General features: G+C 42.4%; 2 protein-coding genes across 2 annotated transcripts; one reads left to right on the plus strand and one right to left on the minus strand.

Annotated features, from left to right (window-relative positions):
- The first annotated feature begins 56 nt into the window (after nucleotides 1-56).
- Nucleotides 57-9,048, plus strand: emc9 (ER membrane protein complex subunit 9). The gene is made up of 6 exons (XM_062983797.1): nucleotides 57-213; nucleotides 3,864-4,074; nucleotides 5,170-5,246; nucleotides 5,338-5,407; nucleotides 6,285-6,379; nucleotides 8,515-9,048. The coding sequence occupies exons 2-6, from the start codon at nucleotides 3,865-3,867 to the stop codon at nucleotides 8,693-8,695; spliced, it is 633 nt and encodes a 210-aa protein (XP_062839867.1). The 5' UTR covers nucleotides 57-213; nucleotide 3,864; the 3' UTR covers nucleotides 8,696-9,048.
- Nucleotides 9,049-9,106: 58 nt separating this feature from the next.
- On the minus strand, nucleotides 9,107-26,751 carry psme1 (proteasome activator subunit 1). Its single transcript, XM_062983795.1, has 11 exons — nucleotides 26,456-26,751; nucleotides 23,834-23,866; nucleotides 22,022-22,084; nucleotides 20,295-20,396; nucleotides 18,683-18,749; nucleotides 18,224-18,321; nucleotides 18,048-18,116; nucleotides 17,137-17,204; nucleotides 11,389-11,443; nucleotides 11,213-11,299; nucleotides 9,107-9,318 (listed from the first exon to the last, which is right to left on the minus strand). Exons 1-11 carry the CDS (start codon nucleotides 26,492-26,494, stop codon nucleotides 9,238-9,240), a joined length of 762 nt encoding a protein of 253 aa, XP_062839865.1. The 5' UTR covers nucleotides 26,495-26,751; the 3' UTR covers nucleotides 9,107-9,237.
- Between the last annotated feature and the right edge of the window lie 949 nt (nucleotides 26,752-27,700).

The raw sequence follows: 27,700 nt of genomic DNA on the forward strand, positions 1-27,700 counted from the left end.
GCAGAACAGCGAGGGATAAAGTCAGGCCAATCAGAATAAACGGTGTATTAACCAATGAGAGGGAGGGAAGTGGACTGAGTGAAAGTAGCGCGCTCTGTGATTGGTCTATTTGGCGCTCGCCAACCAGGAAGTTTGAAAGAGAAAGGAGGGGGTCCCTGCAGCCGGAAAGGGGGACCGTGAGCAACGACAGACGGGGCTGGAATCAGGGCAGAGGTGGGTCTCTCCTTTCTGGGAAGACTAGGGCATTGGGAAGACAGTGAGAAGGACAATGCTGCTTCTTCTCCATCAAGACCCTTCCGGAAGCTGGTCCCTTTCCCAGGCTTTGCTCAAAAGGGAGAGAAATGGGGATGTTGGGAGTTGTAGTCCAGGACTTGGAGTGGGGCAGAGTTTTGTGACCTTGTGAAATGGGGGCTGGTTGAAGGGAGAGGAAATCAGAGTCTAGGAAAAGATTGGGCAGAATGCAAGCTGCACTCTATTGGACTGTAGATCCCATGTTCCTTTGGCCTTGGCAAAGACTGATGGGAGTTGTAGTCGAGCAGTAGTTAGCTCCAAGAGGAATTTATGAAGTTTCCTGAGGCTGCAGTGGAAAAAGAGACAGAAGACAGGACCAAGAAGTAGTGGTTCCCAAACTTGGGTCATCCAGTGGCTTTGGACTTCAGTTCCCAGCCATCTTGGCCAACATTCACCAAATCTGGGACTTGAAGTCCAAAACACCTAGAGGAGAAAAAGTTTGGGAGCCACTAGCCAAGTGTAAAAAGGACTTCAAGATTTTTGGGAGGACTTCACAGTCCATCATCCCCATGCCAGCATGGACAGTGGCATGAGTCAGAGATGGGTGATAAGCAGGCTTTGAGACTACACAGAGAAGCCATTGAAACTTGCAGGTTCCCAAGTTGCCACTGACACACACACAAAACTGGCCCTGATTGTTTCATGTCTGGAATTCCCCTGTTTTCAGAGTATTATTTGTTCTTTATTTACTGTCCTGATTGTGATTGAAATCCACAAGCATGTGGACACTTTCAACAGAAAGGACAAAACCAAGAAAATGAACAAAATCTGCCTACCATTATTGAAAAAAACCCCTCTAAAATCAGGACAGTAAATAAAGGACAACACTCAGAAAACAGGGGAATTCCAGACAGGAAACAATCAGAGCCAGCTAACACCTCTCAACAAAGGCTTCCCCCAGGCAAGTATCAGCCAGGCCCAGAAGCTGCAAGGCTTTTCAGTGCTAATCAAGGTGATTAATTGCAACATTCACACTTGCCTCAAGCAGACAAGAGTTATTTCTCCCACCCTGGACATTTTGCAGATACTGTATATACTCGAGTATAAGCCTAGTTTTTCAGCACTTTTTTTAAGACTGAAAAAGCGCCCCTGGGCTTATACTCAGGTGAGGGTCCTGGTTTGCTTATATTTGGGTCATCTTATACTCGAGAATATATGGTACATTTATTATTTTTCTCTATTATTGTTGCTACTATTACATTTATTTTACTCTATTTTTATTATTATTATTAATACATTTATTTTTTCACTCTGATATTATTATTATTATTATTATTGCATTTATTATTTTACTCTATTTATTTTTACATGTATTATTTTCCTATATTTTTATTATTATTATTATTACATGTATTATTTTACTCTATTATTATTAAAAGATACATAAACACATTTACATTGAAGAAGATGAGAATAATGATTTGATCAGAGTTGGACAGTCTTATCTTAAATTTGAGCTTTATGTAAATATTCAAAAACATTTAACCTACTGATGCCTCAATTAATGTAATTTTATTGGTATCTATTTTTATTTCTGAAATTTACCACTCTCAGCTTATACTGGAGTCAATGTTTTCCCATTTTTTTTGTGGTAAAATTAGGTGCCTCGGCTTATATTCGGGTCGGCTTATACTCGAGTATATATGGTATATAAATCCCACTTGCCTAGTTTCCAACAGACTTCCCAACCTCTGAGGGTGCCTGCCATAGATGTGGGTGAAATGTCAGGAGAGAATGCTTCTGGAACATGGCCATACAGCCTGGAAAACGTACAGCAACCCAGGCTTTGAGATGTTTGACTGCAGCTCCGATCATTCCTCATCCTTATCCATGCGGAATAGGGCTGCGCAGGCCCATCCTTTGTGTAAAGGATGATGAGATCTGTAGTTGAAAGGATTTGGAAGGTCAAAGGTTCCTCCCAGCCTTGCTTTAACACACGCCAGGTGGAATGGAAATGCAAGGGAGCTTCAATAGGAGGATACTGTTTTGGCTGAGAGTTAATCACAATCCCACCGTATTCTGCTTTGGCAGAATAAACCTGTGTCCATTTCTGGTCAAAGCAATGCAAAAGGGCTCTGGGCAAACTGGAAGGTATCCAGAGAAGGTCAACCAAAAGGTTTGCAAGCCAGGCCCTCTGAGGAACAGATTAGGGGGCTGAGACAGAGGCTATGACAATGAAGCAGTAAACAATAGGAAAAACTTCCTGACGATCAGAACTATTCAAAAGTGGAATATACTGCCAGCAGAGTCTCCTTCTCTGGAAGTTTTTAATCGGAGGCCAGATGATCATCGGTTGGGAGAGGTTTCACTTGTGTCCCCTGCCTGGCAAAGGGGGTTGGCAGTTTCCTTTGTTTATGCCTTCCCCAGCACTTTAATGGGACAATAGTTCTGGTATTGTCCTCTCCCTGATTGTATCTGACACTACTGACACTTTCTTTGGCCCAGTCCCATTTTAGGAGCCAACCCAGGATTTTATCAAAGTACAGTATGTCTGTTTTATGTGACCTTATTAGTTTTATGATTTGTTTTATTGTTGATTGATTTGTTTTATTGTGGTGTTTTTCCATTGCCTGTTTAGCCTGGGCTTGGTCCCATGTAAGCCGCCCCGAGTCCCTTCGGGGAGATGGGGCGGGGTATAAAAATAAAATTATTATTATTATTATTATTATTATTATTATTATTATTATTTTATTATGTCACAGCAAACAAGATAGATATGCTGGATTTCGTATCACAAAATCAGAAGTTGAACACTTCCCAAGTGTCTAGGACTGTGTGATGTATTTTCGGATGATGCATGCAGATCCCAATCGGGTGGCCTTTTGCAGTTGGCAGATTGTGATTTTGTCAATGTCTGTTGTTTCCAAATGCTGGCTGAGATCTTTTGGCACGGCACCCAATGTGCCAATCACCACTCGGACCACCTGTAGTGGTTTTTGCCAGAGTCTTTGCAGTTCGATCTTGAGGTCTTGATAGCGGCTGAGTTTTTCCTGTTGTTTTTCGTCTATAATAATAATAATAATAATAATAATAATAATAATAATAATAATAATAATAATTATTATTATTATTATTATTATTATTATTATTATTATTATTATTATTATTATTGGACTAGCTGGAATGTGTCCAGAGAAAGGTGACCCAAATGTATACAGTTTGTTAAATTGTGTCAGAAGTGACTTGAGAACAAGTTGCTTCTGGTGTGAGAGAATTGGTTGTCTACTAAGATGTTGCCCAGGGGACGCTGGGATGTTTTAGCTGGGAAACTTCTCTCATGTCCCCGCAAGCTAGAGCTGACAGACGGGAGCTCACCCAGTCTCACGGATTTAAACGGGCAACCTTCAGGCCAGCAGATCAGCCAGCACAAAGGTTTAACCCATTGCGCCATACACTGCGCCTTGGAGTCTGGTGGAATTCCCCTCCCTGGAAGTTTTTAAGCAGAGGCTGGATGGCTATCTGTCAGGAGTGCTTTGATTGTGTTTTCCTACATGGAAAAGCATTGGACTGCTTGGTCCTTGTGGTCCCTTCCAACGCTCTGATTCTGTCCACTGTGTTTCTTTCCTTGGCAGGATGGCTGAAGTGGAGATCTCAGCCCGGGCGTACGTCAAGATGTGCCTCCATGCAGCGCGCTATCCCCATGCGGAGGTGAATGGGCTGCTTTTGGCACAGAGGCGGCAGGCCACAGGCGGGCAGCTGGAATGCCTCTGCATCACCGACTGCGTCCCTCTCTTCCACAGCCACCTGTCACTCACAGTGATGCTGGAAGTGGCCCTTAACCAGGTATGAGTAAAGTGCTAGAGGACTTGATGGTCTCTCGAGTGGCAATATTTCAAGGGGTGGCAATACATTGCTTTCCCCCCATAGAAATGTCCCAAGGCTGAATAAGCTTTGGCTAGAGACCTAAGTATATAACTACGGTAGACTCTCTACATTTACAGGTTTAATCTCTTATTATTCATGGATTGGATTCAAATGTTTTTATTAGGGATCACTTGGTCCTCTAGCACAATTCTGTGGTCAACCTCTGGTAGAAATTAACCATCGAGTTGCACTGGAAGACATAGAATCATATAATCATACAGTTGGAAGAAACCCCCAGGGCCATCCAGTTTAACCCCATTCAGCCATGCATGAAGACACAATCAAAGCCCTCCTAACGGATGGCCATCCAGCTTCTGCTGAAAAAGCTCCGGAGAAGGAAACTCCACTTCTCAACAATGACATTCCATCTCCCTTCCTTTGGAGACATGAAAATATCACAATATTGGTTTCATTCAGGCATCAGAATAATTTAGGGTTTCCTAGAAAGATTATATCAGGCATGGGCAAACTTGGGCCCTCCAGGTGTTTTGGATTTCAACTCCCACAATTCCTAACAGCCGGTAGGCTGTTAGGAATTGTGGGAGTTGAAGTCCAAAACACCTGGAGGGCCCAAGTTTGCTCATACCTGGATTATATGTATCACATCTGGAAATGTGGTGATCCAATTGTAGAAGAGTTCTAGATGTGAATGGCATTTCATTAGGGAGGGCATAATTCCCATAACTGGTATGGATTTAATATAGCAGAAGGTTTTTTTTGAACTACAGAAATGTGTGCTGTAACAAATCAACACATCTTCAAAGTTCCATGAGACTGAGAATTAATCCTAGATTAGACGGAGAAGGAAACAATAGAAGTTTTGTAGGTAAAGGCAAAACTCGTTCCTTATTGTTAGAAGCCAAGGTTTAGGAAATACTCAACCCTTCCTTTAGAATACCCAAATTAGACTTTTGGAGATGTTTTGCATTGTGGTTACTGCAACTAGTTAAAAATGAGGCATTATGAATAATACTTTATTTGCTTATCAGTCCTGGAACTTGCCTGTCTTTGCAGGTCGATGCCTGGAGTTTGGAGACAGATTTGCTCCTGGCCGGATATTATCAGGCCAATGCTGGGATTGACGACAAAAGGTGAGTTTAGGCAGCAGTTTGCAAATGGGGCGGCGTTTCTTTCTCTGTTTTCTTTCTTCCCTTATTTTCCTCCTTTCTCTTTTTCCTGCAGTCCCTCGCTTCTTGCGCAAAAGGCCGCTGGGCGCATTGCAGAGCTTTACGATCACGCCGTCCTTATTATGGTGAGAGATTGAAATTTGCAAAACAGCGTGTGGATTATTGGGATCCAGATGGACAGTATTTATCCTTGCCACAGCCCTTTACTAGTTTCTGATCTTTTTCAGCCCAAAACTGTCTCATTTATGGGCCATTTTCTGGCATATGGGGTGAATTCCTAGGTGATGAATTGTACAAAAACTTGCCCCAAAGGATTTAGAATACTACAGTGGAAAGCGAAAAAGTTTTAAGTTGTGAATCTGCATTTCATCAGTGAATTTTAATTTCTATTTTCATTTGTGTATCTTGTTGTATGTGTTTTCATAGTGTTTTATCTGGTTTTAATAATATTGTACATCTTGAGCTGCAGGGAGAGACAGATAACAAATATGATTATTGTTAAGTTGCTGTTTGGTCATGTTCCAGAAGCATTTTCTCCTGATGTTTCACCCACACCTATGGCAGGCATCCCCAGAAGTTGTGAACTCTGTTGGAAACTAGGCAAGTGGGGTTTATATCCCTGTGGAATGATGTCCAGGGTGGGAGAAAGAACTCTTGTCTCTTGGAGGCAAGTGTGAATGTTGCAAATTGGCAACCTTGATTAGCAATGACACTCACATTTTCCTCAAACAGAGTTCTTTCTCCCACCCTGGACATTATTCCACAGACATATAAACCCCACTTGCTTAATTTCCAACACACTTCACAACTTCTGAGGATGCCTACCATAGATGTGGGTGAAACGTCAGGAGAGAATGCTTCTGGAACATGTCCATACAGCCCGGAAAACTCACAGCAGCGCTGGGATTCCGGCCATGAAAGCCTTTGACAACACTTTGTTGTTGTTGTTATTTCTCCCTTCCTCCAGATTATTGCACTCAACCTTTCCAATTTCTTCCCCAGTTAGATAATCACAAATTCACCATAAATCCCAGAGTCCCTCCGATAATCGTATTGGAGCAGAAGGATCGGCAATGGGTTCCCAAAGACAAAAACCTGTGAGTTGCCGATATCTAGTGGGTGTTGTTATGTGCTTTCAAGTCCAATTTCTTGCTATTTTCTCCTAGGTTTTCCTTGGCCATAATTATTGAGGTTTGCCATTGCCTTGGATCACCCAGTAGGTTTCCATGGCAGAGAGGAAATTTAAATCTGTTTTTCATATTTTTAATAATTTTGTGCAAAGTTCCAAGTCAGGGAAACAAAGTCTACATTGGACCCTCAAAAAGCAAAGATGCTACTATCTCCATCTCCCATTTGGATAATTTTAGATTATGAAATATTCTGGATAAGGAATGCTCCACCTGTATTTTATCTATTTATTGACTGTATACCCTTCCTTCTCCCCGAAATTGGGACTCAAAGCATCTTCTCTGCATTCTAATCGGTAGAATGAGCCTAACATTTTAGCATTTTACTTTTGGGAAGTTGCACTTTCCAGAAACCCCAAAATAGTTAATGTGCTCACTGTTGGGCTTATTAACAAAAGACTCTCCCCATAAATGCACAGTAGAGTAACATATTAGCAGCAGCGTGACCCAGCATCAGTAGCCAAAAGTGATAAACAAGAACACACAGACCAATGTTATCTCTTCCTTTGGGAGCTTTTCTTTGTAGCAAAATAATATGGTTTCACTATTCACAAGAAGGTGGTTTCCATGACACCAATAAAGTTCTTTATACAGTAGAGTCTCACTTATCCAACATTTGCTTATCCAACGTTCTGGATTATCCAACGCAGTCTGCCTCCTGTCCGGATCCACAGCTGTTTCTCTAGGCAGCAAGGACTGAACTTTTACAGGTTTAATTTCCAACAATGTTGTTACTATAAGTTCATTTTATGCAATTCTATATTTATTTTGTAGTCAATTTGTTATTGGTCAATGTTTTCAATACATTGCAATGTTTTGGTGCTAAATTTGTAAATACAATAATTGCTACATAACGTGACCATGTATTGAACTGCTTTTTCTGTCAATTTGTTGTAAAACATGTTTTGGTGCTTAATTTGTAAAATCATAATGTAATTTGATGTTGAATAGGCTTTTCCTTAGTCCCTTCTTATTATCCAACATTTTCGCTGATCCAGCGTTCTGCCGGCCCATTTATGTTGGATAAGTGAGACTCTACTGTACTTCCTTCTTTGCTTCCACGCTGGGCTTCTTTCTCATGCAGATAAACAGCTTCGCTCTCACAGAACCTCCTCTCATACTGAATTTACGCAGGAGCTTCACACAGTAGCTTGACACACAGCAGTCTTCACATAGTAGCTTGACTCACAGCAGTCTTCACATAGTAGCTTGACTCACAGCAGCCTTCACACGAGCTTGACACAGCAGCCTTCACACTGGAGCTTGACACACAGCAGCCTTCACACTGGAACTTGACACACAGCAGCCTTCACACTAGAGCTTGACATAGCAGCCTTCACACTGGAGCTTGACACACAGGAGAGCCTTCACACTGGAGCTTGACACACAGCAGCCTTCACACTGGAGCTTGACACACAGCAGCCTTCACACTGGAGCTTGACACACAGCAGCCTTCACACTGGAGCTTGACACACAGCAGCCTTCACACTGGAGCTTGACATAGCAGAGCCTTCACACTGGAGCTTGACATAGCAGAGCCTTCACACTGGAGCTTGACACATAGCAGCCTTCACACTGGAGCTTGACACACAGCAGAGCCTTCACACTGGAGCTTGACACACAGCAGAGCCTTCACACAGGAGCTTCACACAGCAGCCTTCACACAGGAGCTTGACACACAGCAGCCTTCACACTGGAGCTTGACACACGAGGCTTTCAACCTGGGGCGTCTCACACTGAGGCCTACTCAGCTTATATTGAACTACAGCTTTTGCTCAGTCATTGCATCCATTTAACCATTTCAGTTCTTGAGTCACATTTTTGTGATTAAAAATGCCTAATTTTTAAAATATTTCTGGGGATTCTGGGAATTATAGTTAAAATATCCAGACTGCATGAGAACTAGAAAAAGTGAGAATCGAGACAAGAAGTATCATTGAATCTAAGCTTCTTCCCAGACTGGGTCTCATGCCTAGGAGAGGGTTGAAGGAAATGAAAACTCCATATTAGATGTGAAAAATGACTTTTTCTTTGGCTTGTTCCAGGGTCATGTGGAGCGACTGGGAATCCTCCCGCCACACCTGCAAGTCCCTCCTGGAAGCCAAGGCTTACTCCCAGTTGGTGGACTTCGATGCCCACCTGGATGACATCAGAGAGGACTGGACCAATCAGAAACTGAACACGGAAATCGCCCAGCTGGTCTCGGTGGCCAATGGCAATGCTTAAAGGAAGCCTTTTTTTGCAGCAAAGAAATGCAACCAGAAGCATAGAGCATACTGTTTGGAAAACATGAGCAATGCTGGTTATATATCAGGTCTGGGCCAACTTGGGCCCTCCAGGTGTTTTGGATTGCAACTCCCACCATTCCTAACAGCCTCAGGCCCCTTCCTTTTGCCCCTCAGCCGCTTAAGCGGCTGAGGGGCAAAAGGAAAGGGCCTGAGGCTGTTAGGAATGGTGGGAGTTGCAGTCCAAAACACCTGGAGGGCCCAAGTTGGCCCATGGCTGATATAAATGCTAGTATTATAAATAATTCATATGCAGATTTGGGGTTTGTTTATAAACTTTGCCATTCTGAACAATCCCAGTTTGAAGCCTTTTCCTTCCCTTCTTTGGTTTTGCAACACAAATACATCCCCAAAATGTTAAAATGACTTTATTTCCAAAGGGTCAGGAGTAAGTTAACAGAGAAAAAGGAAGCAGGAAATTTCAGTGCCTGGCTGCCGGGAAGTCTGTCTGTCTTCCATCTCCAATTTTTTCTCTCTCTCCACTTAATAGATCATCCCTTTGTTTTCGTCCCGGGGCTTCTTTATCTTGTCGAAGTTCTTCAGCACACTGTCGTAAACCACGGCCTAAGGAGTGCAAAAGAAAATCATGGGTTTGGAGGTTACAGACTCCTAAAGTTGGGAGAGACCCTGTGGGTCATCTAGAATCCTAGAGTTTGGAGAGATCTCATGGGTCATCCAATCCAACCCCATTCTGCCCAGAAGCAGGAAAATCGCATCCAAAGCACACCCGACAGATGGCCATCCAGAGTATATTTAAAAGCCTCCAAAGGAGCTTCTTCTACCACACCCTGGGGCAGAGAGTTCCACTGCTGAACAACTCTCACAGTAAGGAAGTTCTTCCTAATGTTCAGGTGGAATCTCCTTTCCTGTAGTTTGAAGCCAATGTTCTGTGTCCTAGTCTCCTGGGCAGCAAAAAACAAGCTTGGCAGAGAGTTCCACTGCTGAACAACTCTCACAGTGAGGAAGTTCTTTCCAATGTTCAGGTGGAATCCTGTAGTTTGAAGCCATTGTTATGTGTCCTAGTCTCCAGGGCAGCAGAAAACAAGCTTACTCCCTCCTCCCTATGACTTCCTCTCACATATTGATCCATGGCCCTCATCATGTATCTTCTCAGCCTTCTCTTCTGCAGACTAAACATGCCCAGTTCTTTAAGCCGCTCCTCATAGGGCTTTTTCTCCAGACCCTTGATCATTTCAGTCACCCTCCTCTGGACACATTTCAACTTGTCAACATCTCCCTTGGACACAGTGTGATTCGAGGTGTGGTCTGACCAAGGCAGAATAGAATACAGGGGTAGCATGACTTCCCTGGATCTAGACACTAGATTCCTATTGATGCAGGCCAAAATCCCATTGGCTTTTTAGCCGCATTGTTTGGGAACACAGAAATGCTGGACCACTCTAACAACCACCATGTCAGACTACATAGAGAGGCCATTGAGATCCAAAAGCACATGGACAATTTCAACAGAAAGGAGGAAACCATGAAAATGAACAAAATCTGGCTACCAGTATTTTAAAAACTCTAAAATCAGGACAGTAAATAAGTAACAACACTCTGAAAATGGGAATTTTAGATAGGAAACAATCAAGGTCAGCTAATACCTCCCAACAAAGGATTCCACCCAGGCAGGTTATTTAATGCTAATCAAGGTGGCCAATGGCAACATACACACTTGCCTCCAACAGACAAGAGTTGTGTTGTCGAAGGCTTTCATGGCCGGGATCACAGGGATGTTGTATGTTTTCCGGGCAATATGGCCATGTTCTAGAAGTATTCTCTCCTGACGTTTCGCCCACATCTATGGCAGGCATCCTCAGAGATTGTGAGGTATTAGAGAGTTCTTTCTCCCACCCTGGACATTATTCCACAGGTACATAAACCACACTTGCCTAGTTTCCAACAGACCTCATAATTTGAGGATGCCTGCCATAGATGTGGACAAAACGTCAGGAGGGAATGTTTCTGGAACACGTCCATACAGCCTCGAAAACTCACAGCAACCCAAATGTGTATGTATGAACATCGGATAAAAAAGAGTATCTATAGGAAGTTGTGGGTGCGTTCCACGGATCAAGTCCTCCATGTGTATTACTCTACTTCTTTGCCAAGTAAATGTCTAGGGAAGCAGACAGTTTCTTGGCAAAATGAATGTTGGCAAATGCCCTGGTTTCTGGATCTATTTGACCCGTGGTTCCAAAAATGTGGAACTGTGGTTCTCCCAGTATCAGCTCTAGTTTTTGAGATACAGAGCATATGCCATATACCTATTTAATCCCATAGAAACTTGTGATAACCATATCTAAGGAATTAGAGAGAATGGGGGTCTATCCAGTGCAATTTTCTGAATCAGTGTCCCAAATAACCCTGAGTACAAACCTAAAACCAACACAACAAGATTTTTGTTGTGTTTGGGTTCTAATTTCAATACAAATCCCCCTGTGCTGGTGCAACTTACGTAAATGTTCCTAAGTTCATTGATCATGTACCGGATCTCCGCATATTCTGCCTCGTCGATCTCATGCACAAGTTGGCGGTAGTCACCCTGCAAGATGCAGAGAAGAACAAGAAAAGTTATAGGGTTTTTGTGTAGCTTTTATTACCATTAACATGGGATGAAAGAGTCAAACTCACCACGTGTGGGCTCTTGGATGCTTTCGATACCGCGTCGCCTCTTTCAGAATAATACCTGGGGAGAAAAAGACAAACAAATGTCAAAATTGAGGTGGGTAACTCATGGGCAGTCAGATTGCAGAAGTTTCTGCCAAAGAGAATTTATTTATTTCATCAATTCAGTGTGAATCCTGGTCTGTCTTAGTAGCATACAATCCTAGAGTTACAGGGGATCCCCAGTGGTGCAGTGGGTTAAATAATAATAATAACAACAACAACAACTTTATTCTTATACCCCGCCACTATCTCTCCGAAGGGACTTGGGGCCGCTTACATGGGGTCGTGTCCAGGTAAAAACAATAATGAAGTAAAGCACATCAAATGAAAGAAAGTGCAGTTATAAAATTTTAAACATTAACATATAGAGATAAAATAGCAACTTAATAAAACATGATTGAAACACAAAATTTTAAAAACATACAGGGTTAAGTGCACCGTATCAATCTGTAGGCATGAGGTACAGTAGAGTCTCACTTATCCAACATTCGCTTATCCAACATTCTGGATTATCCAACGCATTTTTGTAATCAATGTTTTCAATATATCGTGATTTTTGGGTGCTAAATTCGTAAATACAGTAATTACTACGTAGCATTGCTGCATATTGAACTACTTTTTCTGTCAAATTTGTTGTATAACATGATGTTTTGGTACTTAATTTGTAAAATCATAACCTAATTTGATGTTTAATAGGCTTTTCCTTAATCTCTCATTATTATCCAACATATTCGCTTATCCAACATTCTGCCGGCCCATTTATGTTGGATAAGTGAGACTCTACTGTAGCTGATAAACTGCTACCCTTGTGCCGGCAGGACTGCTGACCTGAAGGTTGCCGGTTCGAATCCAACCTCAGGAGAGCACGGATGAGCTCCCTCTATCAGCTCCAGCTCCATGCAGGGACATGAGAGAAGCCTCTCACAAGGATGGTAAAAACATCCAGGGCAACGTCCTTGCAGACAGCCAATTCTCTCACACCAGAAGCGACTTGCAGTTTCTCAAGTCGCCCCTGACACAGAAAAAAAGGGGAGATCCCCAAGGGCCATCCAGTCCAACCCCATTCGGACACACAATCAAAGCTCTCCCAATAGATGGCCATCCACAATGCCTCTATAAAAGGCATGGGCCAACTTGGGCCGTCCAGGTGTTTTGGACTGCAACTCCCACCATTCCTAACAGCCTCAGGCCCCTTCCTTTTGCCCCTCAGCCGCTTAAGCTGAGGGGCAAAAGGAAGGGGCCTGAGGCTGTTAGGAATGGTGGGAGTTGCAGTCCAAAACACCTGGGCAGCCCAAGTTCGCCCATACCTGCTCTACAAGCCTTTTCTGGGTTTGGAAACTGTCCAGTTCTAGGAATATATGGAAAAAATTATTATGATTCACAAGAGCTGGGTTTCCCACAAAAAGGAATTTATTGTCAGGCGTATTTCAGAATGCTTTGTCTGTCAAGTGGCAAATTGACAGGGGACGCTGGTAAAAAGGGAGGAAACCGACCCAAAACTTGATGAGGTTGGCTGAAAAACTGGCAGGAAGCATCATTTAATTAAGTGCGTGAACAACAGACTCGGGGAACATTACAGGCGACTCCCTCGGCCAATTTAAAATAAAAAAAAAAGGATTGGAGGTTATTTTTTATTTAACGAGAAGCAGCGAGACATGGGGCTTTAAGACCTGGGTTCAAGTTCCTACTCATGTTGACATTGCTCATATTCCTACCTACTTCTTCAATTCAGTACAATGGATCAAAGTCCACAGCGCTGTTTATTTTCCTGCTCCTCCCATATATATGGCCTTTTCCAACAATACATCTGAGTTAACCTTTGCCTTGCCCGTTTTAAAAGTGCTTTCCCCCATATCTAGAAATAGCAAGGCTTGGAAGCTCCCCACAGTGAATCCACTTTGGGTTGCAGTCCGAACTTTAAATGAAATCTCCAAACTACCAAACCTATTGGAGGGAGAGTTTGAGAACAAGGCAAAGAAGCCCTATCACTTCCATTACTCTTTGCACTTGAACCTTGTAAAAAACATTAAAGGAGTGGAGGGTGAAGGTGCTCATTATGAAATCAAGTTATGGGCACGGCTTACATTTAATGATCAAGTTTTGGTTTAACGATTAAGTTTGCGCTTTTTGGCTCAGCTGCAGCAGCAAAGATGCTGAGATAATCCAGAAAGGTTCCTGGAGTTTTCAGGGAGAGATTTGCTCACAGGGTTGCTGTGAGTTTTCCAGGCTGTATGGCCATGTTCCATAAGCATTCTCTCCTGACGTTTCACCCACATCTATGGCAGGCATCCTCAGAGGTTGTGAGGTCTGTTGGAAACCTCACATTCTGTGGAATGTTCAGGATGGGAGAAAAAACTCTTGTCTGTTGGAGGCAAGTAAGAATCTTGCAATGAATCCCCTTGATGATGATGATAATAATAATAATAATAATAATAATAATAATAATAATAATAATAATAACTGAAGAAGGAGACAGAAAGCCTGATCCTTGCAGCCCAGGAGCAAGCCATCAGGACAAATGCAATTAAGGCCAAGATCGAAAAATCAGCTGATGACCCAAAATGCAGACTCTGCAAGGAAACCGACGAAACCATTGATCATATCCTCAGCTGCTGTAAGAAAATCACACAGACTACAAACAAAGGCACAACTATGTCGCCCAAATGATTCATTGGAACTTATGCCTCAAGTACCATCTCCCAGCAGCAAAGAACTGGTGGGATCACAAACCTGCAAAAGTATTGGAAAATGAGCACGCAAAGATACTGTGGGACTTCCGAATCCAGACTGACAAAGTTCTGGATCACAACACAACAGACATCACAGTTGTGGAAAAGAAAAAGATTTGGATCATTGATGTCGCCATCCCAGGTGACAGTCGCATTGACGAAAAACAACAGGAAAAACTCAGCTGATATCAGGACCTCAAGATTGAACTTCAAAGACTCTGGCAGAAACCAGTGCAGGTGGTCCCGGTGGTGATCGGCACACTGGGTGCCGTGCCAAAAGATCTCAGCCGGCATTTGGAAACAATAGACATTGACAAAATTACGATCTGCCAACTGCAAAAGGCCACCCGACTGGGATCTGCATGCATCATCCGAAAATACATCACACAGTCCTAGACACTTGGGAAGTGTTCGACTTGTGATTTTGTGATACGAAATCCAGCATATCTATCTTTGTTTGCTGTGTCATATAATAAAATAATAATAATAAAAAACTTTATTTATATCCCGCTCCATCTTTCAAAAGACTTGGGGCGGCTTACACTGGGACAAGCCCAAAACGGTATTACATCAATAAAAATAGTAACACAATAAAATCACAATATAATAACACATCTTACAAAATAGCATTGCAGCTTCAAAGCCTGGCTGTTTCCTGCCTGGGGGAATCCTTTGTTGGGAGGTGTTAGCTGGCCCTGATTATTTCTTGTCCTGAATTCCCGTTTTCTGAGTGTTGTTCTAGAGTGCTGGATCACTCTTGACAACCATTGTGTCAAGACGACACAGAGAAGCCATTGAAATCCACAAGCATGAGGACAATTTCAACAGAAAGAAGGAAACCATGAAAATGAATACCCAGTCTTTTACAACCTCTTCGTTTTAATTCATGTTTTATTAGTTAGTATTAAGTTTGCTACTTATTTTTATAGGTTACTGTTTAAGTTTTATAATTGTGCATGTTTTTCGTCCATTGATGTGTTTTACATTGTTATTGTTTTTATCTGGGCTCGGCCCCATGTAAGCTGCCCCGAGTCCCCTCTGGGGAGACGGAGGCGGGGTATAAAAATAAAGTTGTTGTTGTTATTATTATTATTATTATTATTATTATTATTATTATTATGAATATTAGGCTATCCGTATTAAAAACTCTAAAATCAGGACAGTAAATAAAGAACAACACACAGAAAACTGGGGAATTCCAGACAGGAAACAATCAGGGCCAGTTACAAATAAATAATCATAGTAAAACTTTATTTATATACCGCCCTATCTCCCCAAGAGGACTCAGGGCAGTTTCCAACAGAAGCAAAACATTCAATTGCCTCCTTTTGAGACCATACAACAAAATTAAACATCATGAAACAAAAACATACAATCCTGCTTTTTTTTCCCTGTGTCAGGAGCAACCGGAGTTGCTACTGGAGTGAGAGAATTGGCCGTCTGCAAGGACGTTGCCCAGGGGACATTGCCCGGATGTTTTGATGTTTTACCATCCTTGTGGGAGGCTTCTCTCATGTCCCCGCATGTAGCTGGAGCTTACAAAGGGAGCTCATCCACGCTCTCTCCGGGTGGGATTTGAACCTAGCAGCTTTCAGGTCAGGAACCCAACCATCAAGTCACGAGGCTTTTATCCCCTAGGCCACCAGAGGCTCCTACAATCATGCTAAAACAAGCACAAAATTTAAAAGTCCAGTTTCAGTTTACGCCATCAGATGGGTTCAAAATACCAATGGCCAGAAATTCAGAATGGACATGGCCAACTATAAAGGGCTGGGCAAAGCCTAGCACGACCTCCCAACAAAAGATTTCCCTCAGGCAGGAAGCAGCCAGGCTTTGAAGCTGCAAGGCTTTTCAATGCTAATCAAGGCGATTCATTGCAACATTTATACTTGCCTCCAACAAACAAAGAGTTCTTTCTCCCACCCTGGACTTTCCACAGATATATAAACCTCACTTGCCTTACTTGCCTAGTTTCCAACAGACCGCACAACCTCTGAGGATGCCTGCCATAGAGGTGGGCAAAACGTCAGGAGAGAATGCTTCTGGAACATCGCGAGAACAATGTGCATTGTTCTGCACACAGACAAGAGTTCTTTCTCCCAAACTGGATTTTCCACAGATATATAAACCCCACTTGTCTAGTTTCCAACAGACCTCACAACCTCTGAGGATGCCTGCCATAGAGGTGGGCAAAATGTCAGGAGAGAATGCTTCTGGAACATGGCGAGAACAATGTGCATTGTTCTGCAGCTCTGCTCCTGCTGATGCAACCGGATGCAATGTCAGGGTGCTCCATCTCCCTCGGGCTTGGAGATCTAATCGGTGTGGCACAAACCGGCTCAATCTTCTTTGGATCTGGAGGCAGGGCTGCAACCCGGGAACCAGTTTGCATTCCTCAAGCTGCCAAGGCCGGGAGGGAGTGGAGAGAAATCCACCAGGAAGCTCCCTTCATCCTCCCTTGTTCCCTCCAGGGAAGGCTGGACGGAGCAGTCGCCTTGTTTGACGTTTATTTGTTTTTAATTAGGCAGTTGTGCCTTCGTAGGGCTGGACTAGATGCCTCTGGGTGCCCCTTCCAACTCTTTGCTTCTTATTCTAATCCTGCCCTCTTCCTGATTTTTTTTCCCGTGAAAAACTGCAAGTCGCTTCTGGTGTGAGAGAATAGGCCATCTGAAAAGACGTTATCCAGGGGACACCCAGATGTTTTACCATCCTGTGGGAGGCTTTTCTCATGTCCCTGCATGGGAAGCTGGAGCTGACAGACAAGAGCTCACCCTGCTCCAGATTCGAACTGCTGACCTTTCAGTCAGCAGTCCTGCCGGCACAAGGGTTTAACCCATTGCGCCATCTCAATGCATTTCCTTTTTTTTGAACTAAAAAATAAAATAGTCTTTTGGAGGATTACAACACCCCAAATCCACCCAGCCAGGAATTTGTGCATATCCAAGAATCAAAAGCTGGCTGTTTCTCTCCAGTTCTTACTCACTTGCCAATATGTGTTTGAAACCCTTCCAGCTTCGTTCGGGATGCAGTCAGCAGCTCATACACTTTTTCCTAGGAAAGGAGAAAAGAGCGAGGATAAAATGTGAAAAATAGGATGCGGTCACCGTGGTGGAAGTTTGAGTTGAGTCCTGGGGTCGACATCTACGGGTGCATCTGTAATGTAGATTTAATGCAGTTCAACATCACTTGAACTGCTATGGCGCAGTGCTATGGAATCCTGGGAGCTGTAGTTTTACACCATCTTTAGTATGGATGACTACCATAGATGTGGGCGAAATGTCAGGAGAGAATGCTTCTCTAACATGGCCATACAGCTCACAACCTGAGGATGCCTGCCATAGATGTGGGCGAAATGTCAGGAGAGAATGCTTCTGGAACATGGCCATACAGCTCACAACCTGAGGATGCCTGCCATAGATGTGGGCAAAATGACAGGAGAGAATGCTTCTGGAACATGACCATACAGCTCACAACATCTGAGGATGATTACCATAGATATGGGTGAAATGTCAGGAGAGAATGCTTCTGGAATATGACCATACAGCTCACAACCTCTGAGGATGACTACTATAAATAGGGGCGAAATGTCAGGAGAGAATGCTTCTCTAACATGGCCATACAGCTCACAACTTGAGGATGATTGCCATAGATGTGGGCGAAATGTCAGGAGAGAATGCTTCTGGAACATGGCCATACAGCCTGGAAAACTTACAGCAACCCAAAATGTATATTGTTATCATTATTATATCCCGTTTTCTTCTCTTAATGAGACTCGAAGCGACTCAAGCACTAAACACAGTATAAATTATAATTTACCGCCTAAACCATATGAAAAAATATTTGCCTGAGTTTGGGTATCTATGGAGGTGGGCATTGGGGGAAACACACTCTCACCTGGACCGCAACCCCAAAATTATTGCCATCTTCAATCCGGGGCACCAGGAGTTGGAGCCAGAGAGAAATCTGGAAACAAGGGAGGAAGAAAAAGGAGATGATTCGGGATGGATGTGCCTCTGAGCATGTGCAAACCAACCGATGATTGTGAGCACCGCTTTCCGCTACCAACTCACTATATTCAGTTTCTCTTTTGTTCCTTGGATTTCTGGCTTCACCCGGTTCAGCAAAGCGGTGATCTTCTCGTTGTGGCAAATTGGACCACAAGGTGGGGCTGAGAAGAGGAAAAAAAGTTACGGAATTCGAACTCAGACCTTCCTTTGAACAAAATGGGAGAGATCTGTACATCAGAGAAGCGGCTTCTCTGCATCTACACTGCAGAATTAATGCAGTTTAACGCCACTTCCGACTACCGTGCCTCAATGGTATGGATTCATGGGAATTGTAGAACACTTTGGCAGAGAAGGCTAAAGGCCTTGTAAAATTACAACTTCCAGGATCCCATATAGACTCGAACCATGGCAATTAAGGTGGTGCCAAACTGCATTAACTCTACAGTCTAGACACAACCCAGGATTCCATAGCAGATTTGGAAGTCCCTTGAAAGTGAATGAAGGAATTCTCCAAATGTCTACCTTTCTCCTCATCATCAGATTTCTTCTTGCTACTTTTTTCTTCTTTGCCAGCATCCTTCTCTTCTTTCTGAATGAGAGGAACAGATAGACGGATATGGTTGTATATTGATTTTTTTCACCCTGACTTTCCAATGGATATGGTTCCTATGGATATGGTTCATATCCATAATACATAACATTAAAAGACAAATAATACCATTCTCAAATGACCCGGGCATCGCCGGGTCCCCAAGCTAGTCTATATATTTAAAAAAATGCAATGTGCATAATTAGGACCGAGTTAACAACAAAACCACTGGGACAAATTGCACCAAATTTGGCTACAATACTCATCACGTTCCAAGGAGTGACCTTGCAGCTTCAAAGCCTGGCTGCTCCATACCTAGGGGACTCCATTGTTGGCCAACTTGAATACCACTGAATAGCCTTGCATCTTCAAAGCCTGGCTGCTCCATACCTAGGGGACTCCATTGTTGGCCAACTTGAATACCATTGAATAGCCTTGCAGCTTCAAAGCCTGGCTGCTCCATACCTAGGGGACCCCATTGTTGGCCAACTTGAATACCACTGAATAGTCTTGCAGCTTCAAAGCCTGGCTGCATCATACCTAGGGGACTCCATTGTTGGCCAACTTGAATACCATTGAATAGCCTTGCAGCTTCAAAGCCTGGCTGCTCCATACCTAGGGGACTCCATTGTTGGCCAACCTGAATACCATTGAATAGCCTTGCAGCTTCAAAGCCTGGCTGCTTCATACGTAGTGGATTTCATTGTTGCCAACTTGAATACCATTGAATAGCCTTGCAGCTTCAAAGCCTGGCTGCTTCATACCTAGGGGACTCCATTGTTGGCCACCTTGAATACCACTGAATAGCCTTGCAGCTTCAAAGCCTGGCTGCTCCATACCTAGGGGACTCCATTGTTGGCCAACTTGAATACCACTGAATAGCCTTGCAGCTTCAAAGCCTGGCTGCTCCATACCTAGGGGACTCCATTGTTGGCCAACTTGAATATCATTGAATAGCCTTGCAGCTTCAAAGCCTTCTCCCACACAGCAGACCAGAGGGAAGGGAGGAGGAAAAGCCAAATAATTACAGCGTAGGAAGATCTCTGGGGCAATTATGGGATTCCTGTCCCAGATCGAGACCAAAAGGAAGGCAACAACACCTTGGAAAGCCATATTTAAGAATAAAGAGAGATAAAGAGCAGCTCCACCCTATAGTTCAGAAGCGAAGGTGCAAATTAAGTTGGGAAACAAATGGGAGAGAGATCTCAAGCTTTTGTTTTGCAAAACAACTGAGAAAACAGGGATGCAACCACACTAACCACACTGTTATGCAACCACTAACAGCCGGTAGGCTGTTAGGAATTGTGGGAGTTGAAGTCCAAAACACCTGGAGGGCCCAAGTTTGCAAATACCTGCTATAGAATGAATGCATCTTGATAGGACTTTATCTGCTAAGGCTTAATACTATAGAACTCCCAGGGTTCCATAGCATTGAGACAATGCAGTTAAAGTGCATTAGTTTTACAGTGTAGATGCATCCTATATACCAACTAAACTGCTCTCTTTCCTAATTTGGAGGTTTATCCTTGCTTTCCCCAAACTCACTTCTTGCTTTTTGCGCCGTTCTTCGTCCTTCTTCGGGTCCGGCACCGGGATGTCTAGTTCGACACGGAGCGAGATGAGATCCGAAACATTCAGGTCCGAGAACTAGGGGAGAGAGAGGAAATTCCGTTCATTCCAAACCTTTAATTCATTTTAATCTTGGCATGCAAGTACTCTCTCTCAGCATGAAAAAATGTAAACAAAACAATATATAAACAAATAAATATATTGTATATACTCGAGTATAAACCTAGTTTTTCAGCCCCTTTTTTAGGACTAAAAAAGCCCCCCTCGGCTTATACTCGGGTGAGGATCCTGGTTGGCTTATATTTGGGTCAGCTTATACTCAAGAATATATGGTACATTTATTATTTTTCTCTATTATTATTGATATTATTACATTTATTATTTTACTCTATTATTATTACATTTATTATTGTACTCTATTATTGTTGCTACTATTACATTTATTTTACTCTATTTTTATTTTTAATATTAATACATTTATTACAGTAGAGCCTCACTTATCCAAGCCTCGCTTATCCAAGCCTTTGGATTATCCAAGCCATTTTTGTAGTCAATGTTTTCAATATATCTTGATATTTTGGTGCTAAATTCGTAAATACAGTAATTACAGCATAACATTACTGTGTATTGAACTACTTTTTCTGTCAAATTTGTTATATAACATGATGTTTTAGTGCTTAATTTGTAAAATCATAACCTAATTTGATATTTAATAGGCTTTTCCTTAATCCCTCCTTATTATCCAACATATTCGCTTATCCAAGCTTCTGCCAACCCGTTTAGCTTGGATAAGTGAGACTCTACTATATTTCAATCTGTTATTATTATTATTACATTTATTATTCTACTCTATTATTATTAAAAGGATACATAAGCACATTTGCATTAAAGATGAGAATAATGATTTAATCAGAGTTGGACAGTCTTAAATTAGAGCTTGATGTAAATATTCAAAAACATTTTAACCTACTGATACCTCAATTAATGTAATTTTTTGGTATCTATTTTTATTTCTGAAATTTCCCACCCTCGGCTTATACTTGAGTCAATGATTTCCCAGTTTTTTTGTGGTAAAATTAGATGCCTCGGCTTATATCGGGTCGGCTTATATTTGAGTATATATGGTAGGTTTAAACAGGTTGTATTTGAGTCATTGAACTAATTTCCAGAAATAATTTCCTTGTACTTTCTTCAGTTTGATTGAATAGGTTTAGATCTTGCCTTTCTTTCCATACTCATATACACTGCAGAATTAATGCAGTTTGATACCACTTTAACTGCCTTAGCTCCATGCTTTGGAAGTTACCATGGGAATTAAGGAGCCTTGTGCCAGCTGAACTGCTGACCTGAAGACTTGAAGGTCAGGGGTTCGAATTTGCTTCTGACATGACAAAAAAAACAAACCATTGGAATTGTAGTTTGATGAGGCACCAGCACCATTGGGCAAAGGTGGTCTTGGAAAACTACAACTCCCAGGATTGCATAGCATTGAGCCCATGGCAATTAAAGTGGTATCACTGGGTTGTTGTGAGTTTTCCAGGTTGTGAATTTTCTCTTTTGATGTTTCACCCACAAAGTGGTATCAAACTGAATTCATTCTACTGTGTAGATGCGCCCAAAGTGTAATAATAAACGGCTCCTTGGTTTTGCAGCTGAAATAATGACAACTTAAACCACTCACAAAATAGTTCAGTATTACCCACCTTCAGGAGATCGCTGAGTTCCACAATTTTTTCCGGGAAACGAGTCGAGACCAGTTCTTCAGCCTTTGGAAATATTGGGTGCCAAAAATAAGGGAGAGGAAAGGAACACGAGAAGGCAAAACATCACGAAACAAAAGGCGCCTTTTCAGAGCTGTCATGCAACCAAATACCCAAACTAACCAACACACTATTTATATTGTGGAACTAATATTTCGGCAACGTTTCGCTTTTGCAAGAAGGAAAAACAATTTATTATGAAAGCGAATCATCCAAAAGTGAAAGTTGATCATCATCAGCCCCAAAAAGAACCTAAAAAGATAGGATGATAATAATATATAATAATTGATCAATATATATTATCTATATCTATAGATACAGTAGAGTCTCACTTATCCAATGTTCTGGATTATCCAACGCATTTTTGTAGTCAATGTTTTCAATACATCGTGATATTTTGGTGCTAAATTCGTAAATACAGTATTACTACATAGCTTTACTGTGTATTGAACTACTTTTTCTGTCAAATTTGTTCTATAACATGATGTTTTGGTGCTTAATTTGCAAAATCATAACCTAATTTAATGTTTAATAGGCTTTTCCTTCATCTCTCCTTATTATCCAACATATTCGCTTATCCAACGTTCTCCTGGCCCGTTTACGTTGGATAAGCGAGACTGTACTGTATATTGATATAGATAATATAACACCATCACCATCAACTTTTGTCTCTTGACCAAGACGCAAAGCAATTCGCAACATTAATAAAGAAGAAATGCAATTTAAAATCCACAATATACATATATCCAATGTATTGTCGAAGGCTTTCATAGCCAGAATCACTAGGTTGCTGTGAGTTTTCCGGGCTGTATGGCCATATTCCAGAAGCACTCTCTCCTGACGTTTCACCCACATCTATGGCAGGCGTCCTCAGAGGTTGTGGGGTCTGTTGGAAACTACAGACCATACAGAGAAGCCATTGAAATCCACAAGATGCATGTGGACAATTTCAACAGAATGGAGGAAACTATGAAAATGAACAAAAACTGCCCACCAGTATTTAAAAATTCTAAAAACCAGGAAGTAAATAAAGAAGAACATTAAGAAACAGGGACTTCCAGAAGGAAACAATCCAGGCCAGCTAACACCTCCCAACAAAGGATTCCTCCAGGCAGGAAGCAGCCAGGCTTTGAAGCTGCAAGGCCATACAATGCTAATCAAGCTGGCCAATGGCAACATTCACATTTGCCTCCAACATACAAGAGTTCTTGCTCCCACCCTGGACCTTCCACAGATCTATAAACCCCACTTGCCTAATTTCCAACAGACCTCACAATCTCTGGGGATGCCTGCCATAGATGTGGGTGAAATTTCAGGAGAGAATGCTTCTGGAACACAGTCATGCAGTCCGGAAAACTCACAGCAACACAGTTATTCTGGCCATGAAGGCCTTTGACAATACATTACCATTATATTTATTATCCTTGTTGTTTATATCCAACTTTCATCTCTTGACTGAGACGCAAAGTCCCTCACAACATCAATATAAAAACAACGCAATTAAATATCTACAACATGCATATATTAAATCAGGATGAAGCATACAAGTCAATTAAATAATATTACCATCATCATAATGATTATTGTTGTGGGCAGAGGAGGACAACAACAACTTTGATCAAGAACCAAACCTGTCTGGAATTTGCTAACTTTGATATTTGATTTCAAAGGCGTACATGGCTGTCTGTGGGATATGCACTCTGCCCATGCTCAGAAGCTATGTTTCCCCTTTGAAAAAAGGTAACCCGTTCTCACCTGAGCACAGAGCTTCTCCTTGAAGGACTTCACCTGAAGAAGAGAAAGTGAAAGAGACAAAGAAGAGAGAGAAATATGAAACTATTGGGAAGGACACCTGCCAGGGCTTTCGAGTTCGATCTCCCCGTAAATTAATTTTACATCTTAATTTAATAGGTTCCATATAGAGAGGAGAACCTGTTGGATTTCTGCCTGCCAACCCATGGCTTACAAGTGGTGCTAGAGTCCTCTTTTTGTCTGAACCGCACTCTTGTAGCAAGACATTCAACTGGTAAAGGGAAACCTGTCCTACAAAAAGATATCCAACCAATAAAGCTTCCCAGACCCACAATGGGATATCAGTGCAATGCCTATTGGATTTCTGCCTGCATTATTTAAGAAGATTGCTATAACCCAATCTTTTTTAAACCACACTCCTCCAACAGGCAGATACCCAACTGGTTGAGTTTCCCAGGTCCACAATGTAGTATCGATACAGAGGGGAAGCTATAGAAAGGTATCCAACTGGTAAAGCTTCCCAGGTTCAAGATATCCAACTGGTAAAGCTTCCCAGAACCACAATGTAATATTAACACAAAGGAAAACCTATAGAAAGATATCCAACTGGTAAAGCTTCCCAGGTTCAAGATATCCAACTGGTAAAGCTTCCCAGAACCACAATGTAATAATAATAATAATAATAATACTTTATTTGCACCCCACCCTCTTTCTTCAGAGGGAATCAATATAATATCAATACAGAGGAGAACCTATACAAAGATATCCAACTGGTAAAGCTTCCCAGAACCACAATGTAATATCAACACAGAGGAAAACCTATAGAAAGATATCCAACTGGTAAAGCTTTATAGACCCACCAATGGAATGTGAATAAGAGAAACTTGCACTACAGCAAGATATCCCACTGGTAAAACTTCCCAAATCGACTATTATATCAATGCAGCACTACAGGCAGATATCCAACTGGTAAAGCTTCCCACACAACCATGGAATGCCAATAATGTACCTGCTGGATACTTGCCTGCCAAATATTTGCTTTCAAGGAGTGCTAGAACCCTCTTTTTCAACCCACTGCTCCTTATAGGAAGATATTCAACTGGTAAAGCTTCCCAAATCTACAATATTAGATCAATGCAGAGAGGAACCTGTACTACAGAACAATATTCAACCGATAAAGCTTCCCAGGCCCACAATTGAACGTTAGTACTGGATTTCTGCCTGCCTTGCCATTACTTCCAAGGGATGTTAGAACCCATGCCTCCAGCCCTTTTACTCCACTCTTCCTACAGAAAGATATCCAACTGGTAAAGCTTCCAGACTCACCATGGAATACAAATAAAGAGAACTTTTTACTACAGACAGATATCCAACTGGTAAAGCTCCCCAGACCCACAATGTAATATTAATACAGAAGGGAACCTGTCCTATAGAAAGATATCCAACTGGTAAAGCTTCATAGACTCAACAATAGAATATCAGTATGAGAACCTTGTACTACAGACAGATACCCAACTGGTAAAGCTTCCCAGACCCACAATGTAATATTAATACAGAAGGGAACCTGTCCTATAGAAAGATATCCAACTGGTAAAGCTTCCAGACCCATCATGGAATACAAATAAAGAGCACCTTGTACTACAGACAGATATCCAACCGGTAAAGCATCTCAGACCCACAATGTAATATCAATATAGAGGGGAACTTGTCCTATCGAAAGATATCCAACTGGTAAAGCTTCCAGACCCACCATGGAATACAAATAAAGAGAACCTTGTACTACAGAGAGATACCCAACTGGTAAAGCTTCCCAGACCCACAATGTAATATTAATACAGATGGGAACCTGTCCTATAGAAAGATATCCAACTGGTAAAGCTTCCAGACCCACTATGGAATACAAATAAAGAGAACCTTGTACTACAGACAGGTATCCAACTGGTAAAGCTTCCCAGACCCACAATGTAATATCAATATAGAGGAAAACCTGTCCTATAGAAAGATATCCAACTGGTAAATCTTCCAGACCCGCCATGGAATACAATAAAGAGAACTTTGTACTACAGACAGATATTCAACTGGTAAAGCTTCCCAGACCCACAATGTAATATCAATATAGAGGAAAACCTGTCCTATAGAAAGATATCCAACTGGTAAATCTTCCAGACCCGCCATGGAATACAATAAAGAGAACTTTGTACTACAGACAGATATCCAACTGGTAAAGCTTCCCAAATTGACTGTATTATATATCAACATAAAGAGAGGAACCCGTACTACAGACAGAAATCCAACTGGTAAAGCTTCCCAGATCAACAATGTAGTATCAATACAGAGATGAACCTGTAAGAAAGATATCCAACTGGTAAAGCTTCCCACACCACCATGTAATACCAATACAGTACCTGTTGGATTTTTACCTCCCCAGAACCCACTTTAATGTTGTTCCAGTCTAGACATGGGCCAACCTGGGCCCTCCAGGGGTTTTGGACTTCAACTCCCACAATTCCTAACAGCCTACCGGCTGTTAGGAATTGTGGGAGTTGAAGTCCAAAACCCCTGGAGGGCCCAGGTTGGCCCATGCCTGTTCCAGGTAGTTTAGGAGTCAAAAGAGCCGAGCTTTACCTGGGCCTCGCATTCTGGGGGCACCTCCAAGGTGGCCATGCTGGGCTGTTGTGAGTGCACCTGGGCAGGTGTGAGTGCAGGCTCAGGTGTGGGGCTGGCAAGACCGGCCGGGCGAACCCCAAAACCCGCGGGGCGAGTCTCGACGTGGCTTCAAAGGCAGGAGGAGGGAGGCGAGCAAGTCATGCATGAAAAGCGAAAATGAAAGGAAAAGGGGAGGAGAGAAGGAGAGAGAGAAAGAAAGAAAAGGGGAACTTGAAAAAAAACAACACCGAGAAGGGACTTCCCACTTTGCAAAGGATTGCCAAAAAAGGGGGTGGGACTTCAATGCAAAAGGGGGGCTTTCCTTGCTTTCTTTTTTTAAAACAATATCAGTGTATTGCTTTCAGGTGGAAGAGCTTTCCCAGTTGGATTTCCCAACCTGTCTAGGATAAGGAACAAAAACTATTGCAAAGTTTCTATAGTCGCAAATTATTGAAAAATTATTGAAAGCGAGTGCATAAATAAATATGCCTAATGGCCCAACGATAAAGTGTCACCAGCCAGAGGCCTATAAATATCTGGGCATATTAGAGCACCCAACTCTCTTCTGCCTTGCAGGAAAAGCACACAATCAAAGCACCCCCCACAGATGGCCATCCAGCCTCTGCTGAAACGCCTCCACAGAAGGAGGATCCATTGGACTCCTAAGTCACTTTTAAGTCTTGTTTAAGCGAAGGGAGGATAGGGTTGCTGTGAGGTTTCCAGGTTGCATGGCTATGTTCCAGAAGCATTCTCTCCTAACGTTTCGCCCACATCTATGGCAAGCATCCTCAGAGGTGGTGAGGTCTGTTGGAAACTAGGCAATTGGGGTTTACTGTATATACTCGAGTATAAGCCTAGTTTTTCAGCCCCCTTTTTAAGACTGAAAAAGCCCCCCTCGGCTTATACTCAGGTGAGGGTCCTGGTTGGCTTATATTTGGGTCAGCTTATACTCGAGAATCTCCTGCCAACCTAGCAGTTCGAAAACATGTCAATGTGAGTAGATCAATAGGTACCGCTCCGGAGGGAAGGTAACGGCACTCCATGCAGTCATGCCGGCCACATGACCTTGGAGGTGTTTACGGAGAACGCCGGCTCTTCGGCTTAGAAATGGAGATGAGTACCAACCCCCAGAGTCAGACATGACTGGACTTAACGTCAGGGGAAACCTTTACATTTACCCTATACTCGAGAATATATGGTACATTTATTATTTTTCTCTATTAT

The sequence above is a fragment of the Anolis carolinensis genome, chromosome 6 (assembly GCF_035594765.1).
Source record: "Anolis carolinensis isolate JA03-04 chromosome 6, rAnoCar3.1.pri, whole genome shotgun sequence".
In the NCBI taxonomy this organism is placed as follows: domain Eukaryota; kingdom Metazoa; phylum Chordata; class Lepidosauria; order Squamata; family Dactyloidae; genus Anolis; species Anolis carolinensis.

Excerpts from the sequence above, each read along its gene's own strand:
- psme1 (XM_062983795.1), bottom strand. The coding sequence starts at position 26,494 with ATGGCCACCTTGGAGGTGCCCCCAGAATGCGAGGCCCAG. Across the intron at positions 22,085-23,833 it reads AGGAGAAGCTCTGTGCTCAG|GCTGAAGAACTGGTCTCGAC; the intron begins GTGAGAACGGGT and ends ATATTTCCAAAG. Across the intron at positions 9,319-11,212 it reads ATGAACTTAGGAACATTTAC|GCCGTGGTTTACGACAGTGT; the intron begins GTAAGTTGCACC and ends TGCACTCCTTAG.
- emc9 (XM_062983797.1), top strand. The coding sequence starts at position 3,865 with ATGGCTGAAGTGGAGATCTCAGCCCGGGCGTACGTCAAGATGTGCCTC. Across the intron at positions 4,075-5,169 it reads TGGAAGTGGCCCTTAACCAG|GTCGATGCCTGGAGTTTGGA; the intron begins GTATGAGTAAAG and ends CTGTCTTTGCAG. Across the intron at positions 5,247-5,337 it reads GCTGGGATTGACGACAAAAG|TCCCTCGCTTCTTGCGCAAA; the intron begins GTGAGTTTAGGC and ends TTTTTCCTGCAG.